Below are 15794 nucleotides of genomic sequence, written 5' to 3'. Positions count from 1 at the left end.
GCAGTGGCACAATCTCGGCTCACTGCAACCTCTGCCACCCAGGTTCAAGTGATTCTCCTGCCTCAGCCTCCTGAGTAGCTGAGATTACAGGTACCCGCCACCATGCCCAGCTAATTTTTGTATTTTTAGTAGAGACGGGCGGGTTTCACCACGTTGACCAGGCTGTTCTTGAACTCCTGACCTCAGATGTTCCACCCACCTCAGCCTCCCAAAGTGCTGGGATTACAGGCGTGAGCCACTGCACCTGGCTGAGAGTTTTTCTTGTGTCTGCTTCATCTTCATTGCCTTCAGCTCAAAATGATCTTAAGGTTAAAGTGGTGTACTTTGGGGAGTGGCATCTTGACCCCTTCACAGATGTTCTTCATAATGAATGGCGCTTCTCCTCTGCTCCTTTTCCCAAATCTTTCATTTCAACAAGTCGCAGCCTTTTGTTACTTCATTCCATCTCTGATCCTATTTCATTGAGTTTCATCATTGAAATCAAAACAAGGATAATGCCATAGCCCCAAAGTGATCTGGTGTCCACTCTAAAATCTGCTCATCTGGCCTTTCAAGTCTTCTTTGGTTACTCATAGTGATGGGCAAAAACCCCAACGTTTTCCTGAGGATGGGCTTTTTATCTATATTATTCAAACTCTTAGCCATTTTTATATAAGATATATTTCCAGTGATGATATAAATCAATTCCAGAATCATAGATTAAAGTGAATTCAAAGCATATATAACAATTTCAAAAATATTCATACCCAGTAATTCCACTCTCAGGCATCATTTCTCAGGAAACAATAGAAAATGTGAGCAAAGATGAAAAGCTATACCTTGCAGCATTATTTGTAACAGTAAGCACTTGAAGACAAACAAAACATTATTTTTTTTTTTTTTTTTTTTTGAGACAGAGTCTCGCTCTGTCGCCCAGGCTGGAGTGCTGAGGTGCCATCTCGGCTCACTGCAAGCTCCACCTCTTGGGTTCACGCCATTCTCCTGCCTCAGCCTCCCGAGTAGCTGGGACTACAGGCGCCCGCCACCACGCCCGGCTAATTTTTAGTATTTTTAGTAGAGACAGGGTTTTGCTGTGTTAGCCAGGATGGTCTTGATCTCCTGACCTCGTGATCTGCCCGCCTTGGCCTCCCAAAGTGCTGGGATTACAAGCGTGAGCCACTGCGCCCAGTGACAAACAAAACATTTAAAAATAGTTGCCTGGCTGAATGATTTGATTTGATTTTGATTTTGATTTTGATTTTTTGGAGACGGAGTCTCCCTCTGTCGCCCAGGCTGGAGTGCAGTGGCACGATCTCAGCTCACTGCAGCCTCTGCCTCCTGGGTTCAAGTGATTCTCCTCTGGCTGAATATTTTTAATGCTATCATTCACTGGAATGATGCAGCCACCAAAAAATTTTATTTACAAAATAAGTTTATTAGAAGTTATGATGGCTGAGCATGGTGGCTCACACCTGTAATCCCAGCACTTTTGGAAGACTGAGGCAGACGAATATCTTGAGCTCAGGAGTTGGAGACCAGTCTGGCCAACATATTGAAACCCCGTCTTTATTAAAAATACAAAAAATGAGCTGGCCATGGTGGCACATGCCTGTAATTCCAGCTACTCTGGAGGCTGAGGTGGGAGAATAGCTTGGACCTGGGAGGCAGAGGTTGCAGTGAGCCGAGATTGTGCCACTGCACTCCAGCCTGGAGAACAGAGCGAGACTCTGTCTGAAGAAAAAAAAAGAATCATCCTGCCTTTCCTTGTAGAGAGGGGGAGGGCAGAGAGTTTGTCCTGTGTCTGCTTTTTCTCAAAGAAAAGAAGGGACGTCCACCAAATTTTTAGCAGCATTTCCCACTGAATGACTGCATTATGGCAATCCTTATTATGACCCTGTTTTACAAGTTTTCTACAGCAGCCTGTCTATGTTTAGAATCGGGAGAAAAGTGGTTTTCGTTTTTGCTGTTTAATATCTAACATGTATTGTGACCCGTCCCTGACCAACTTGTTAGGTGTGGAGATAACATAGTTGAATGAGATGCGGACAGTTGCTCTCCTCAGCTTCCGTGTGGGGTTTGCCCCTTCCTTGTGTTAATAGTTGCCTTGCCAAAACCTTTCAGGATTTTTTTTTGAGACAGGGTCTGGCTCTGTCACCCAGGCTGAGTGCAGTGGTGCCATCATGGCTCATTGCAGCCTCAACCCCCTGGCCCCCTGCCAGGCTCAAGCAATCCTCCCACCTCAGTCTCCTGAGTAGCTGAGACTACAGGTGTGCTCCACCACACCAGCTAACTTTTTATTTTTTTGTAGTGATGGGGTCTCACCATGTTGCCCAGGCTGGTTTCAAACTCCAGGACACAGTCAGTCCTCCTGCCTCAGCCTCCCAAAGTGCTGGGATTGCAGGCATGAGCCGCTGTGCGTGACAAAGACTCTTCAGGATTCTAAATGGTTTCTGCAACCAACATTGTTTAGTTATGTAACTCGGAACTCCAGCAGTCCATACTATGTGATGTGATTTTATTATTGCTTATATGCATTTGTGGGTTTATTGTTTGTTTTTGTTTGTTTGTTTTGAGACAGGGTTTTTGTTTTTGTTTTGAGACACAGTCTTATTCTGTCGCCAGGCTAAACTACAATAGCATGATCCTAGCTCACTGCCCCCTTGAACTCCTGGGCTCAAGAAATCTTCCTGCCTCAGACTACCAAGTAGCTAGGACTATAGGCATGTGCCACCATGCTATGTTGTCTGGCTGGTCTTGAATACCTGGTCTCCAGTGATCCTCCCACCTCAGCCCCCTGAGTAGCTAGGACTACATGTGTGAGTCATGCCTAGCTAATTAAAAAAAAAAAAAAATTAAGAGATGGGGTCTATCACAGCATGAATCCCAAAATTGGGGTTCAGTCTGGGAGACCACGCGGGTTCTTGGCTTCCCACAGGAAGGAATTCAAGAGTGAGCCAACAAAGTAAAATGAAAGCAAGTTTATTAAGCAAGTTAAGGAATAAAAGGGGGGCTACTCCATAGGCAGAGCAATGGCATGGGCTGTTTGATTGAGTATACGGGTATTTCTTGATCATATGCTAAATAAAAAGTGAATTATTCATGAGTTTTCTGGGAAAAAGGTGGGGACTTCTCAGAACTGAGGGTTTTCCCATTTCAGACAATATAGGGTAACTTCTAGACATTGCCATAACATTTGTAAACTGACGTGGGGCTGGTAGGAGTGAGTGTCTTTTAGCACACCAGTGCATTATCATTGGCGTATAATGAGCTGTGAGGATGACTGGAGGTTGCTTTCATCGCATCTTGGTTTTGATAGATTTGGGCTGCTGCTTTACTACATGTCATTTTATCAGTGGGGTCTTTGTAACCTGTACCTTGCAAACTAGTCCTGAAGAACTCTTGTCTCATCACTATGTTGCCCAGGCTGGTCTCAAACTCCTGGCTTCAAGTGATCCTCTCACCTCAGCCTCCCAAAATGCTGGGCTTACAGGCTTGAGACACTGAGCCAGGCCTTGTTTATTCTTGAATTGTTTCCAGTGAATATATCTCATCATCCCCCCCCAAAAAAAGGTGGCAAGTTTTTGGCCGGGCACGGTGGCTCACGCCTATAATCCCAGCACTTTGGGAGGCCGAGACGGGCAGATCATGAGGTCAGGAGATCGAGACCATCCTGGCTAACATGGTGAAACCCCGTCTCTACTAAAAATACAAAAAAAAAAAAAAAAATTAGCCAGGCATGATGGCGGGCGCCTGTAGTCCCAGCTACTTGGGAGGCTGAGGCAGGAGAATGGTGTGAACCCGGGAGGTGGAGCTTGCAGTGAGCCGAGATCACACCACTGCACTCCAGCCAGGGCGACAGAGCGAGACTCCATCCAAAAAAAAAAAAAAAAAAGATGGCAAGTTTTTATAAAAAGAGAAAAATCATTCTTAGTATTTCTTTAATACCCTCTACATTGACCACACTGGTGCAAAAAATATTAGTTTGCCAGTGAAAATTCACCTCGAGTTACTAAATAGTTTCCCATAACTACCGTCTGTCTCTTGTGGATCTGTTTGCCTAATATTTAAGTGATCCGTTCTTCCCCACTTTTACGAAAATAGCATTAATTCCCCTTTCACTATTCACACTTCCTTCATCGTCACAGTTTGACCAGCAGTCCAGGGTTTATGATTGCAAGCATGGCCATATAGATCTGTTTCACTTAAGACTTTGGATAGAGCATAAAATCAGATGTAACTGTTTACTATTTCATATAACAGGGAATTCCATCTCTAAAATTATGACATTTGGCCTTTCAGTGGGTTTTCGTGATTTTTACTATGGCTGTGGTTAGATTCCTTTTTGAACGCTTTTCCAGTGGTTCCACTTGAATACAATCTTTGAGTCACATAGGAGAGGTGACATGATATAGTGTAAAGCCAGAAAGAGCATGATTTGGATCTCAGCTCAACTGATAGGGATCCCTAGCAAGATTCTTCACCTCTCTGAGCCTCAGTTTCCTCATCTGTGCAATGGGAATCGTAACACCTGCCTCTCAATGTTGTTAAGATTAAATATGTGTGCCGGGCGCAGTGGCTCACGCCTGTAATCCCAGCACTTTGGGAGGCTGAGGAGGGCGGACCACCTGAGGCCAGGAGTTTGACACCAACATGGCGAAACCCCTGTCTCTACTAAAAATACAAAAATTAGCCGGGCGTGCTGGTGCAAGCCTGTAATCCCAGAAACTCGGGAGGCTGAGATATGAGAATCGCTTGAACTCAGTAGGCGGAGGTTGCAGTGCGTCAAGATTGCACCACTGCACTCCAGCCTGGGCAACAGAGTGAAACTCTGTCTCAAAAAAAAAAAAAAAAAAAAAGATTAAATATATGTACAGTACCTGTACCATGTCAGGCGGTCAATAAACATTTGTTCAACTAACAACTGATAAGGATAGTAAAGAAGTATCACAACACCCACCTAGTTATCCCAAAGGGCAGGAAGAGTGCTAGGTAATGGATATAGAATTCTTTTAGAGTCAAATTACACGGGCAAAGATCAACCCCTCCTTCAATTAAAAAGCCAGGGGCAGGGCTTAGTAAGGAAGTGGTTCTCCTTCTTTACGCCTCTTTTCAGCCTGAGTCCTAAACCTGAAGAAGCTACAGCCTGGAGCTCTAAACTACATGAGTTTTTCCAAACGACAAGCCAAGAAGACCTGTTGAAAGTTTCCTCTTAAGTTTCGTGGAGAGAGACTCAGGTATAGAAATATCCTTACCGCCACCTGACCTGAAGCAGAAGAAATCACTGCCAGCTTCCAGACCAGGTAACACCAGGAGGCACCAGTCTTCCTTCTCAGCCTTTGCAGGAGGACACAGCCTAGTCTTTAGCTGTTTGCCAAATGAGGCAGTCTAATTCAGGGAGCTTTTTACTGGGTTTATTACAAAGTTCTTATCATGTAAGTCTCGGGACACAAAATGACATTGAGAATCTAGTTTATCGGGGTTTCCAGGAAAGAGGAAGAAAGGTTATTTAGGTTTCTTTTTCATTTCTCTTTTGCTACAAAGGGTTTGGGACATTCAGTTAAGAACACATTCCTGGTTGAGGTATGTGACGTTACTCAGTCCCCTCTGCTTATGTATCTGGGGAGGTATGAGATGATATGACAGCCTTTCCGTGGCCAGGGACACCACTGCCCAAGCTGGAGACCACAAGGATTCAGGGACTGGAGCCAGCCTGGGAATTCCTGGTTTGAGATCAGAGTGCTGAGTACCTCGTGGGAACTTGGGCATTCATCCTCAGGAGGTCTAGACCCCCAGAGAATTCCTTGAGTCTAAGGCACAGGTAAATGGAAGACCCTTCTCTCTCCTCTCTCCCCTCTAGAAAGCTCCCTCCTCTGTGAGCTCCCTGTCCCCTTCTTTCCACAATCAGAGCCTTGGACCTTCTATTTGGTAAATATGACCTGAGGCTCTGTCTGGCATTCAGCTTCTATTGTGGGAAGTTAAGGCACTTTCTCTCATTCTTCATTTCACCTTTGGTATTAAAGAACAGTCCAGGCAGAAGGCACGAAGACCCTGAGAGGTCCGAAGTGAGGGGGAGAGGAGAGGGGCAGAAGGGGAGGCTCCGGACAACAGAACCAAGCTGAGCTTAGGATGTGCTGTGGGAGGCTCCGTGGGGATGAGTGTCAGTGCCCACGAGATCCACTCAGGCCTCAACTGTGTGTCCTGAGCACATGAAGTCAGCTCTTCTGCTGGGACAGCCGCCAAGGGATTCTCCACACCCCTCACTGCTGGCACAGGCAGAGGCACAGCAAACCAGGTGTCCAGCGTAACTGGGGCACTGGGTGGTGGCCGCCTTTGTGTGTGGAAACACGAGGTGCTTGCTGCAGATTCCTCTGTGTGCTTATCCGTTAGCTGCCACCCACCGGGAGGGAAGTGAAATCTCACCTCAACAAGTGAGTCCGCAGAGCAAGAACCCTGCGACAGTGCGTCTGCTGATACCTGGAATGTAGGTGCTCGTTGCAGTGTGGCCTTCCCAGCCGGCCTCTCAGCACACTCGGCCAGGCAGCCAGTGTTCCCAGAGGACACGCTGGGGCCAGACGTGGAGGACCCTGGCCACCTCGGGGAGGGAAAGAGACCAAGAAAAGAACCTCTGTAGCCTTGCTTCTGAGAGTGCAGGTTTGTTATAGATAAGGAGCAGGAAGGTAAACATAGGGCCGTGAAGCAGGGTTGTGTCCTCTGCGGCCTTGAATTAGAATAAGCCTCACAGGTCTCACTCGGGAACGGAAATCTCCCCTCCAGGTTCTGAACCAGCATTCAGGGGCCCCACCCAGGGCTTCTGTCAACATAAGCATAAAACTTATGGTTTACCTTTCCATAAACCCCAAAGTTGGGCTTCTTGTATAGAGTACAATTTCTGTAGAACAGCTGAAAGCAGAAGGGATCTAACCTGTGATAATACTCGATCGCTGCTGCTTGAAAGTAAGACTTAGCTATAAACCGAACAATCAAGTAATTTATAACGAGGATTAGTAGAAAGAAAAACTCTGCGTTTGTGTGAGTGGGTTTTTTTTCTTTCTTTTTGTTTTTTAAGAGAGTGTCTCCCTCTGCCACCCAGGCTGGAGTGCACTGGTGCGATCATAGCTCTCACTGCAGCTTCCAACTCCCAGGCTCAAGCGACTCTCCCCCCTCAGCCTCCCAAGTGGCTGGGACCGCAGGTGCACACCACCACGCCCGGCTAATTTTTTTTCATTTTTTGTAGAGACGGAGCCAAGGCTGGTCTTGAACTCCTGGGCTTAAGCAATCTTGCTCCCTGGGCCTCCCAAAGTGCTGGGATTACAGGCTTGAGCCACTGGGTCCGGCATCTACATTTGTTAAATACATTTAAACCCTCTTAACCCTTTTGTCTCCATTTGTTCTGTTTTGCTCCCTGCTCTCCAGGCTCTTGTGGCGGAGGCCCCCGCTCCCTCCGCTGGGGGGAGCTCCCTCCGCTACCGCCTCCTTCTGGGGCCGGCGCCTGAGCACTGTCTTTCTGCCTCACTCTCCTCCTCTCTCATTCTTAGCTTTGCCTGTCGACTGAGCCAAGTCACAGCCTTTCTAACCTGTAAGACAACAAAAATCTCACATTTTACGAAATGGAAGGACTAAGTATTCCGTCTTGACCTCAGTGCTTTCCCCCGATTTCTGATGTTGCTGCTGAAATAGCATTAGCAAGCTTGTATCTTAAAGAAGCCCTCTCTCCAGCGACAATACCCCCCCGCGCGCGCGCACACACACACACATACACGCGCGCACACACACACAAACATGCATGCACGCGCACATACACACAATTTTAAAGCCCTCGCGTTACATTAAAAAGGTCTGGGTTGTTTTTAACGTACATGGAAAGTTCTTCAGCAGCACAGTGTTACTGGCTTGACGAGGGGGCACAGCCTCCTACCCAAGGACACAGTTCCTGAAGGACCAGGGTGCACATCCGGCCTGCAGTGCCCTGAGCCACTCTGTCCAAAAGGAAGCCTTGAATCAAAAGCCTCATGAATCCTCTCCTGAGAAATTCCATGTCTGGTCTCTTGCTAGACTCAGCCTTTTCCCCACCAAGTCTGCCGCACCTAATTCTGACCTCACCCCACTTGGTGGCCCGCTTTACCTGCTTGCACGCACCGCAGGTCTTAGTGTGTCTCAGCAACAGCTTCCACTCCTAGGGTGGCCAGAGTTAGCAAGCAAAAATGCAAGACAGCCAGTTATATTGGAATTTCAGATAAACAACAAATATGAGTGTTTTTTAGCATATAATGTTTTATTTGGGACATAATATATACTAATATTATTATATATTAGACTAATATTTATTATATATTAGTCTCATGATATTTGGGACATCTACTAAAAAATTATTTGCTCTTTATCTGAACTTCAAATGTGACCGAATGTGTCCTGTATTCTGAATGTCTGGCAGTCCTATAATCATTCATTCAGTCAGTCATCAGACATTTGAGCACCTACCATGTATGAAGCACTATTCTAGAGAGCCCGGATAGCTCAGTCGGTAGAGCATCAAGCGCTACTCTAGGTGCTGGGGAAGCCAGCCAAAGTCCCGCCTTCATATCTTACAGTATGTCTACTTTGTTTATATATATATATATACACTATATATACTTGCAGATATGTACCTTTTTATTTTTTTCTTTTTTATTATTTTTTTTTTTGAGATGGAGTCTCTCTTACTCAGTGCAGTGGCACCATCTCAGCTCACTGCAACTTTGACCTCCTGGGTTCAAGTGATTCTCCAGCCTCAGCCTCCCAAGTAGCAAGGATTACAGGCATGTGCCACCACACCTGGCTAATTTTGTATTTTTAGTAGAGACAAAGTTTCACCATGTTGGCCAGGCTTGTCTTTTTTTTTTTTTTTTTTTTTTTTTTGAGACGGAGTCTCGCTCTGTCACCCAGGCTGGAGTGCAGTGGCGCAATCTCGGCTCACTGCAAGCTCCGCCTCCCGGGTTCACACCATTCTCCTGCCTCAGCCTCTCCGAGTAGCTGGGACTACAGGCGCCCGCCACCACGCCCGGCTAATTTTTTTTTTGTATTTTTAGTAGAGACGGGGTTTCACCGTGGTCTCGATCTCCTGACCTCGTGATCCGCCCGCCTCGGCCTCCCAAAGTGCTGGGATTACAAGCGTGAGCCACCGCGCCCGGCCGCCAGGCTTGTCTTGAACTCCTGACCTCAAGTGATCTGCCCAGCTTGGCCTCCCAAAGTGCTAGGATTACAGGCGTGAGCCATCGTGCCCTGCCGGGTACGTTTCTTATGTCTCTTTTAAGCTGTAGCAGTTCTCTGTCTTCACCTTTTTTGGTGCTATTTATTTGTCGAAGAAACCAGCCATTTGTCTTGCAGAATTTACCACATACTGAATTTGGATAGCTGCCTTCTTGTGGTCATTAGTTTATTTCTCTGTCCCCTGTATTTCCTGTAAACTGATCATTAGATCCAGAGGCTTGATCAGATTCGGATCCAGTGTTTTTGGATCAGGAGACACATAATGGTTGTCTCACCTTTAGTGAGACCAAGATTGGTCACTGGGAACAGGGAAGTGGAGCTGGGCTGAGTATAGGGTCACCAGATGTCCAACACAAGCAGAATGGACAGGGCTGTACTGCAGGATGGATGAGGGGAGGGTAGGATGCCCGGAAAATTCATGGGGGAGGGTGGGATGCCCGGAAAATGCATGGGGGAGGGTGGGATAGGATGGAATTGGGGAGCGGGAAGGGGTAAGTGGAAAAGCAGTAAGGAACATGACCTTTGAGGAGATGTTGACGTGACTCCTTACAAAGCAAATGACATGACTCCTTACAGAGCAAATGATTTACATGTAAGTGAATGTGAAATTGGAGCAGTGGCCGGAAGAAAGATTGTCCAAGCCCTGGAATAAGATAGGAATGTGAAGAAACAGCAGAGGAGGAGGAAGGATTGCAGTCATGACCCCCACTTCATGCCATACTCCTCAAGCATTTACTTACATTCAGTTATGTGAGGGAGGTTTGTGGGGCTTGGAAGTTGTGTAATTGTGTCTGTGTAGTTGATCTGGCGAGTTTTGCAACTTGCCCTTTGCTGCACTGGGAGGGCCATTTCTGTCCCCTCCGTCATCACCTGATGTTGCGGCATAGCCCCCTGCATCCCTCTCAGACTCACTTCCATCAGAACGCACCTAGCCAGGGACCCTTGCTTTCCTGGGGCCTGGCCAAGGAGCACTTCCTTAGACAAACAGTTTCGCTATCAGCCAATGTGAGCCTCTTCTAAGTAAAGGAGAGGAGACAGTGATGGAAAAAGGCAGCATCCAGCAGGCCCTCAGGGAAGATATTTCAGCTCCTACACCTCCTTCCAATAGCAGAACCAGCGGGAAAAGTAAGAGAACATCCTCATTCTATCTAACAACGTGGACACCGAGGAACAAAAAGGTGGAGTGACTTGGCCTAGGATGTTGCAGGTTAGAAGCTGAGCCAGCCCTGGCCATCCATCCTTCAGACACCCAGGCCAATTTGTCTGTACCGCCTCACATTGCCTCAAACCCTGTCTGCAGTTACTGTCCCATTTCTTTATAATTTGGTCCTGGTATGACAGGGTACAGTGGAAAGAAAAAGAGGAACATACCAGCTGATCCCCTTAATATTACTGCAGCTTCTTTATCATCACACCAGCTTACATGCCAAACGACAGTCGTAAATTAGGACCAGGAAGGGAAGGGAACATTATTAAGAGCCATATTAAGACAGAGCCTGAGGCCGGGCATGGTGGCTCATGGCTGTAATCTCAGCACTTTGGGAAGCTGAGGCAGGTGGATCACTTGAGCCCAGGAGTTTGACATCAGACTGGGCAACATAGCGAGACCTTGTCTCTAAAAAACAAAACAAAAAAATTAGCCAGGTGTGGTGGCGTGTGCCTGTGGTCCCAGCTACTTGAGGGGCTGAGGTGAGAGCATCCCTTGAGCCGGGGAGGTTGAGGCTGTGGTGAGCTATGATCGGCACTCTAGCCTGGGCAACAGAGCAAAACTGAGTCTCAAAAAAAAAAAAAAAAAAGAAAAGAGCCTGAGGGCCTAGGACAACAGCTGAACTAGAAAAAAAAACACAGCTACCACTTTTGAACCAGGTTCAGGGACTTCTCTTGTGTATCTTACACCCTTACAATATCCGTGCAAGATGACTATTATTATTTGCAATTTGCCTATAGGAAGTTCATCTTTGGAGAGGTGGAGTAACCTGCCACAGGTCACAAAACTAGTCACTGGCATGGTCACAATCTGAATTTGGGACTGTTAGCTGAGAAGCCCAAGCTAATTCTTGATACACTCACGGCCTGGGACATTTCACACGGTAGATCTGAGCTTTCTCGCATCTGAGACTGAAAGGAAAATGTAGTCCTTAACAGACAGCAGAAGGAAACAGATTATTAGCAAAAAGAACTGCTTTCCTAGCAGGAAACCAGAGAAGGAGTTATTTCATGTAAGCTCAAGCAAAGGAAATTGAACAAAATCTGTTCTTTATCTATCCTGTTATTCGTATGGAAATAAAGACGAAATGCTTGCATGCTGTTGTTTTAGTGCTTGTACTGATCTTTTTAAAACATGCTGGTGATCACATCACTCTGTACTCAAAACTTTGAACAGCTCTCCATTGCCTCCATCAGAGGGTTTCAAATTCGTAAAAAGTAAAATAAAATAACAGGATGCTTTTTTCAGATGAAATCTTACATGGCATACCAAATATAGCAAGAAAAAAGAAAGACAGAGAGAGAGGAGAGAGAAGCCCGGACAAGCTAAAGCAGAGAGGGTAGAGGGAGAAGGAACCGAGCAAGGGAAGGGTCAGGTCCCAGGCATTTCTCTTCCCTGAATTGGCCTCCCTCTTTTGCCACCTCCCCAGCAAGACCTTTAACTCCACAGTCCACAGCTCATTTTGAAATGTACTGATCAACGTGAGAAAATGCGAAGCTTCAGCCTGATAGCCAAAGAATACCATAATCTGGACCCAAGTGCTAGTTCACTTATTTTCCCTCCACTATTTTCAAGCACTGGCTATTTGCAAACTGCATACATATGCTGTCCCAATTCTTACCACTCTTCAAACACATTCTGAATTCACCTATAATCTCCCCTCTGCCCACCCTGTTGTAGCCCCAATATCCACCCACCTGTCTAACTCCTTCTAGCTTTCCAAAAGCTTTCACTTGCCTCTTTCTTTGAAGCTCACCTATCTCTGCCTTCTAACCTGGCTGTCTGCATCTCTGTTAGACCTCTTAGTTCATTAGCTCATTCTCTCTTTTTTTTTTTTTTTTTTTGAGACGGAGTCTCACTCTGTCACCAGGCTGGAGTGCGGTGGTGCAATCTCGGCTCACTACAACCCCCGACTCCTGGGTTCAAGCGATTCTTCTGCCTCAGCCTCCCAAGTAGCCAGGTCTACAGGCGTGCACCACCATGCCCGGCTAATTTTTGTATCTTTAGTAGAGATGGGGTTTCACTGTATAGACCAGGCTGGTCTCGAACTCCTGGGCTCATGATCCACCCGCCTTGGCCTCCCAAAGTGTTGGGATTACAGGCATGTGCCACCGTGCCCGGCAGTTCATTTTCTTTATGTGGAGTTCTCTATGGCCATGCCTCTCTTCCCACCCCAGTAAGACTGTGGCTTTTCCCTCTCTACCCTCCAGCACAAACACAATAGATGTTCAATAAATGTTTACTGTTTTCACCCCTGTCTCTCCTAACCTGCAAAGAGTAAATGGCCCTGCATAGAAGGGCACAGTGTGGACTTTGTTGTTACAGGCCCAACATGTGTAGCACGAGTGAGTGTGACCTGGAAGAAATCTCCCTAGATGATGATGACCTAAACACCATAGAATTCAAAATCCTCGCCTACTACACCAGACATCACGTCTTCAAGAGCACCCCTGCTCTCTTCTCGCCAAAGCTGCTGAGAACAAGAAGTTTGTCCCAGGGGGGCCTGGGGAATTGTTCAGCAAATGAGTCATGGACACAGGTGTCATGGCCTTGCAGAAATTCCCAATCCAGTGAGAAGATCATAAACCTTGGCAAGAAAAAGTCTTCTTGGAAAGCACTCTTTGGAGTAGTGGAGAGGCAAGGTTCGCAGAGCACGCCTGCCAACGTCTCTGCTCAGGGTCAAAGGACGTTGGAATACCAAGATTCGCACAGCCAGCAGGGGTCCAGGTGTCTATCTACCGCGGAGCAGTGCTCGGAGCATGAAGGTAGGCATCCGGGATTTCTTTCTCTCCCGCATCCTGGTTTTTCCCTTCTTTGTGTCCAGAGTGGTACATCTCTTCTCATGTTGTAAAGTGGCTTTAGAGAGGGCATGCATTGCGCCTCAGCTTTCCAACTTATTAGTGTTCAATCATAATTGCCCTGCTTTTCTCAAGACTAAAAGGAGTTGCTGGCCCGGCGTGGTGGCTCACGCCTGTAATCCCAGCACTCTGGCAGGCCGAGGCGGGCGGATCATGAGGTCAGGAGATTGAGACCATCTTGGCTAACACAGTGAAACCCCGTCTCCACTAAAAAATACAAAAAATTAGCCAGGCGTAGTGGCGGGCGCCTGTAGTCCCAGCTACTCGGGAGGCTGAGGCAGGAGAATGGCATGAACCCGGGAGGCGGAGCTTGCAGTGAGCCAAGATCGCGCCACTGCACTCCAGCTTGGGTGACAGAGTGAGACTCCGTCAAAAAAAAGAAAAAAAAAGACTAAAAGGAAATGATGGAAGTTAAGGGTGCTGGGACTGGTTTTCTTTCTCCACTGTCTATAAATAAGCTTGTTTCCCAAATTCCTAGTCCTCTGCACCAGACACCAATATAAAAGAAGGAGGCCAGGCGCCGTGGCTCATGCCTGTAATCCCAGCACTTTGGGAGGTCGAGCTGGGCAGATCACGAGGTCAGGAGTTCGAGACGAGCCTGGCCAACATGGTGAAAACCTGTCTCTACTAAAGATACAAAAAATTAGCCGGGCATGGTGGTGCGTGCTTGTATTCCCAGCTACTCGGGAGGCTGGGGCAAGAGAATCGCTTGAACCTGGGAGGTGGAGGTTGCAGTAAGCCAAGATCGCATCACTGCACTCCAGCCTGGACTACAGGGCAAGACTCTATCTCAAAAAAAAAAAAAAAAAAAAAAAAAAAAAAGAAGGAGCCCTAACCAGGGGCTTGTTTGGGCTGCCTGGGCTGCTGCTCTTCCTAAGTCAACTCATTCACTCAGGGCCTCTGTGTTTCCATCTGTACATTGGGTACCCCACTCTCTCCACCTCGTATGGTTGATGGGAAGATCAGAGAGCAAAAGGACTCTTGACAAAGTACAAACCATCCTACAAAAACAACTGAGAAGCATTTTGACAAAATCTTCCCTCAGTTGGACAAAATTAATTGTATTGAATGAAACATTTTCACCAGGCTCTGAGGCTCATACCTGTAATCCCAGCACTTTTGGAGGCCAAGGTGGGTGGATCGCCTGAGCTAGGGAGTTCAAGACCAGCCTTAGCAACATGGCAAAACCCCATCTCTACCAAAAAATACAAAAAAGTTAGTCAGACATGGTGGTACACGCCTGTCGTCCCGGCTACTCGGAAGGCTGAGGTGGGAGGATGGCTTGGGCCTGGGAAGTAGAGGTTGCAGTGAGCCAAGATGGTGCCACTGCACTCCAGCCTGGGTGACAGAGTGAGAGCCCATCACGTCTATACTCTCAGCACTGTGGGAAACCAAGGCAGGAGGATCACTTGACACCAAGAGTTTGAGATCAGCCTGGCATCATAGCAAGACCCTGTCTCCATAAAAAATTAAAATAAAAAAATTAGCGAGGCTGGTGGCGCATGCCTGTTGTCCCAGCTACTATGGATGCTGAGGTGGGAGGATCACTTGAGCTCAGGAGGTCAAGGCTGCAGTGAGCCAAGATCACATCACTGCACCCCAGCTCTGGGTGACATAATGAGACTGTCTCCAAAAAAAAAAAAAAAAAGACAGTTGCCCTTCATGTGCACACCTTGGCATAAGCATCTTCTTCCCCTTCAACAAAGCCCAGTGCCCAAAGCCCAGATTTTTTTTTTTTCTTTTTTAGCTGTTTTAGATGGAGTCTTGCTCTGTCGTCCAGGCTGGAGTGCTATGGTGCAATCTCGGCTCACTGCAAGCTCTGCCTCCCAGGTACAAGCAATTCTCCTGCCTCGGCCTCCTGAGTAGCTGGGATTACAGGCGTGCACCACCACGCCTGGCTAATTTTTGTATTTTTAGTAGAGACGGGGTTTCACCATGTTGGTCAGGCTGGTCTTGAACTCCTGACCTCGTGATCTGCCCGCCTTGGGCTCCCGAAGTGCTGGAATTACAAGTGTGAGCCACTGCACCCAGCCGCAAAGCCAGATTTTAAAAGAAAGGCCCCCTCCTGCTGGGTTTCATTGGCCTGGGTAACTTGTCAATAATTAGTCAAGAGGTGGCAGTAATGTCTCAGTTTTTAAATATGACAGTCCTGGCTTGCTTGGAGAATCACCCCACTCACAGACAGCTTTAGATCATTCACTATGATCAAGGAAACTTCCATTTCCCATTAGAGTTTCGGATGTTAGAACAGTGGGAGTTATGGTCAGGATCATCTGAGGGAACCTCATGGCACAGACAGGATGAGGAAATGGGAGTCCCACAAAGAGGGCTTACCAAGGAAACAGCCAGGAAGTAGCAGAGCCTGGACTTACCAGAAGTCCAGACCTCTCCCTAGACTTGTTTAACTTTTACAGCAAGGCATCTGCTCTCTGAACTCTGCCCAGCTAAGGCAGGTCTAGAGGAAGAGGGAGTGGCCCCCTGTGGTCCTCCCCTCCACACCTGCC

At 47.2% G+C, this 15794-nt stretch overlaps 1 protein-coding gene and 1 pseudogene across 6 annotated transcripts in view; one reads left to right on the top strand and one right to left on the bottom strand.

Moving 5' to 3' along the window:
* Positions 1 to 15794, bottom strand: part of LOC129483347 (mortality factor 4-like protein 1) — a 225020-nt pseudogene that overhangs the window by 88139 nt on the left and 121087 nt on the right.
* Positions 1 to 15794, top strand: part of BCL2L14 (BCL2 like 14) — a 54992-nt gene that overhangs the window by 22111 nt on the left and 17087 nt on the right. For 2 of the 6 annotated variants that reach the window (XM_055280624.2, XM_055280627.2), the window contains exons 3-4: positions 5093 to 5279; positions 12758 to 13197. In XM_055280624.2, the coding sequence (XP_055136599.2) occupies positions 12765 to 13197 (433 nt within the window). In that variant the 5' untranslated portion in view covers positions 5093 to 5279; positions 12758 to 12764. Of the gene's footprint in view, positions 1 to 5092; positions 5280 to 5637; positions 5798 to 6366; positions 6631 to 12757; positions 13198 to 15794 lie in introns of all 6 variants that reach the window. The other 4 variants (XM_055280626.2, XM_055280629.2, XM_063639662.1 and 1 more) reach the window with 3 other exon arrangements.

Source organism: Symphalangus syndactylus, chromosome 5 (assembly GCF_028878055.3).
Source record: "Symphalangus syndactylus isolate Jambi chromosome 5, NHGRI_mSymSyn1-v2.1_pri, whole genome shotgun sequence".
Classification (NCBI taxonomy): domain Eukaryota; kingdom Metazoa; phylum Chordata; class Mammalia; order Primates; family Hylobatidae; genus Symphalangus; species Symphalangus syndactylus.
This window is presented reverse-complemented; position numbering and strand designations above follow the sequence as displayed.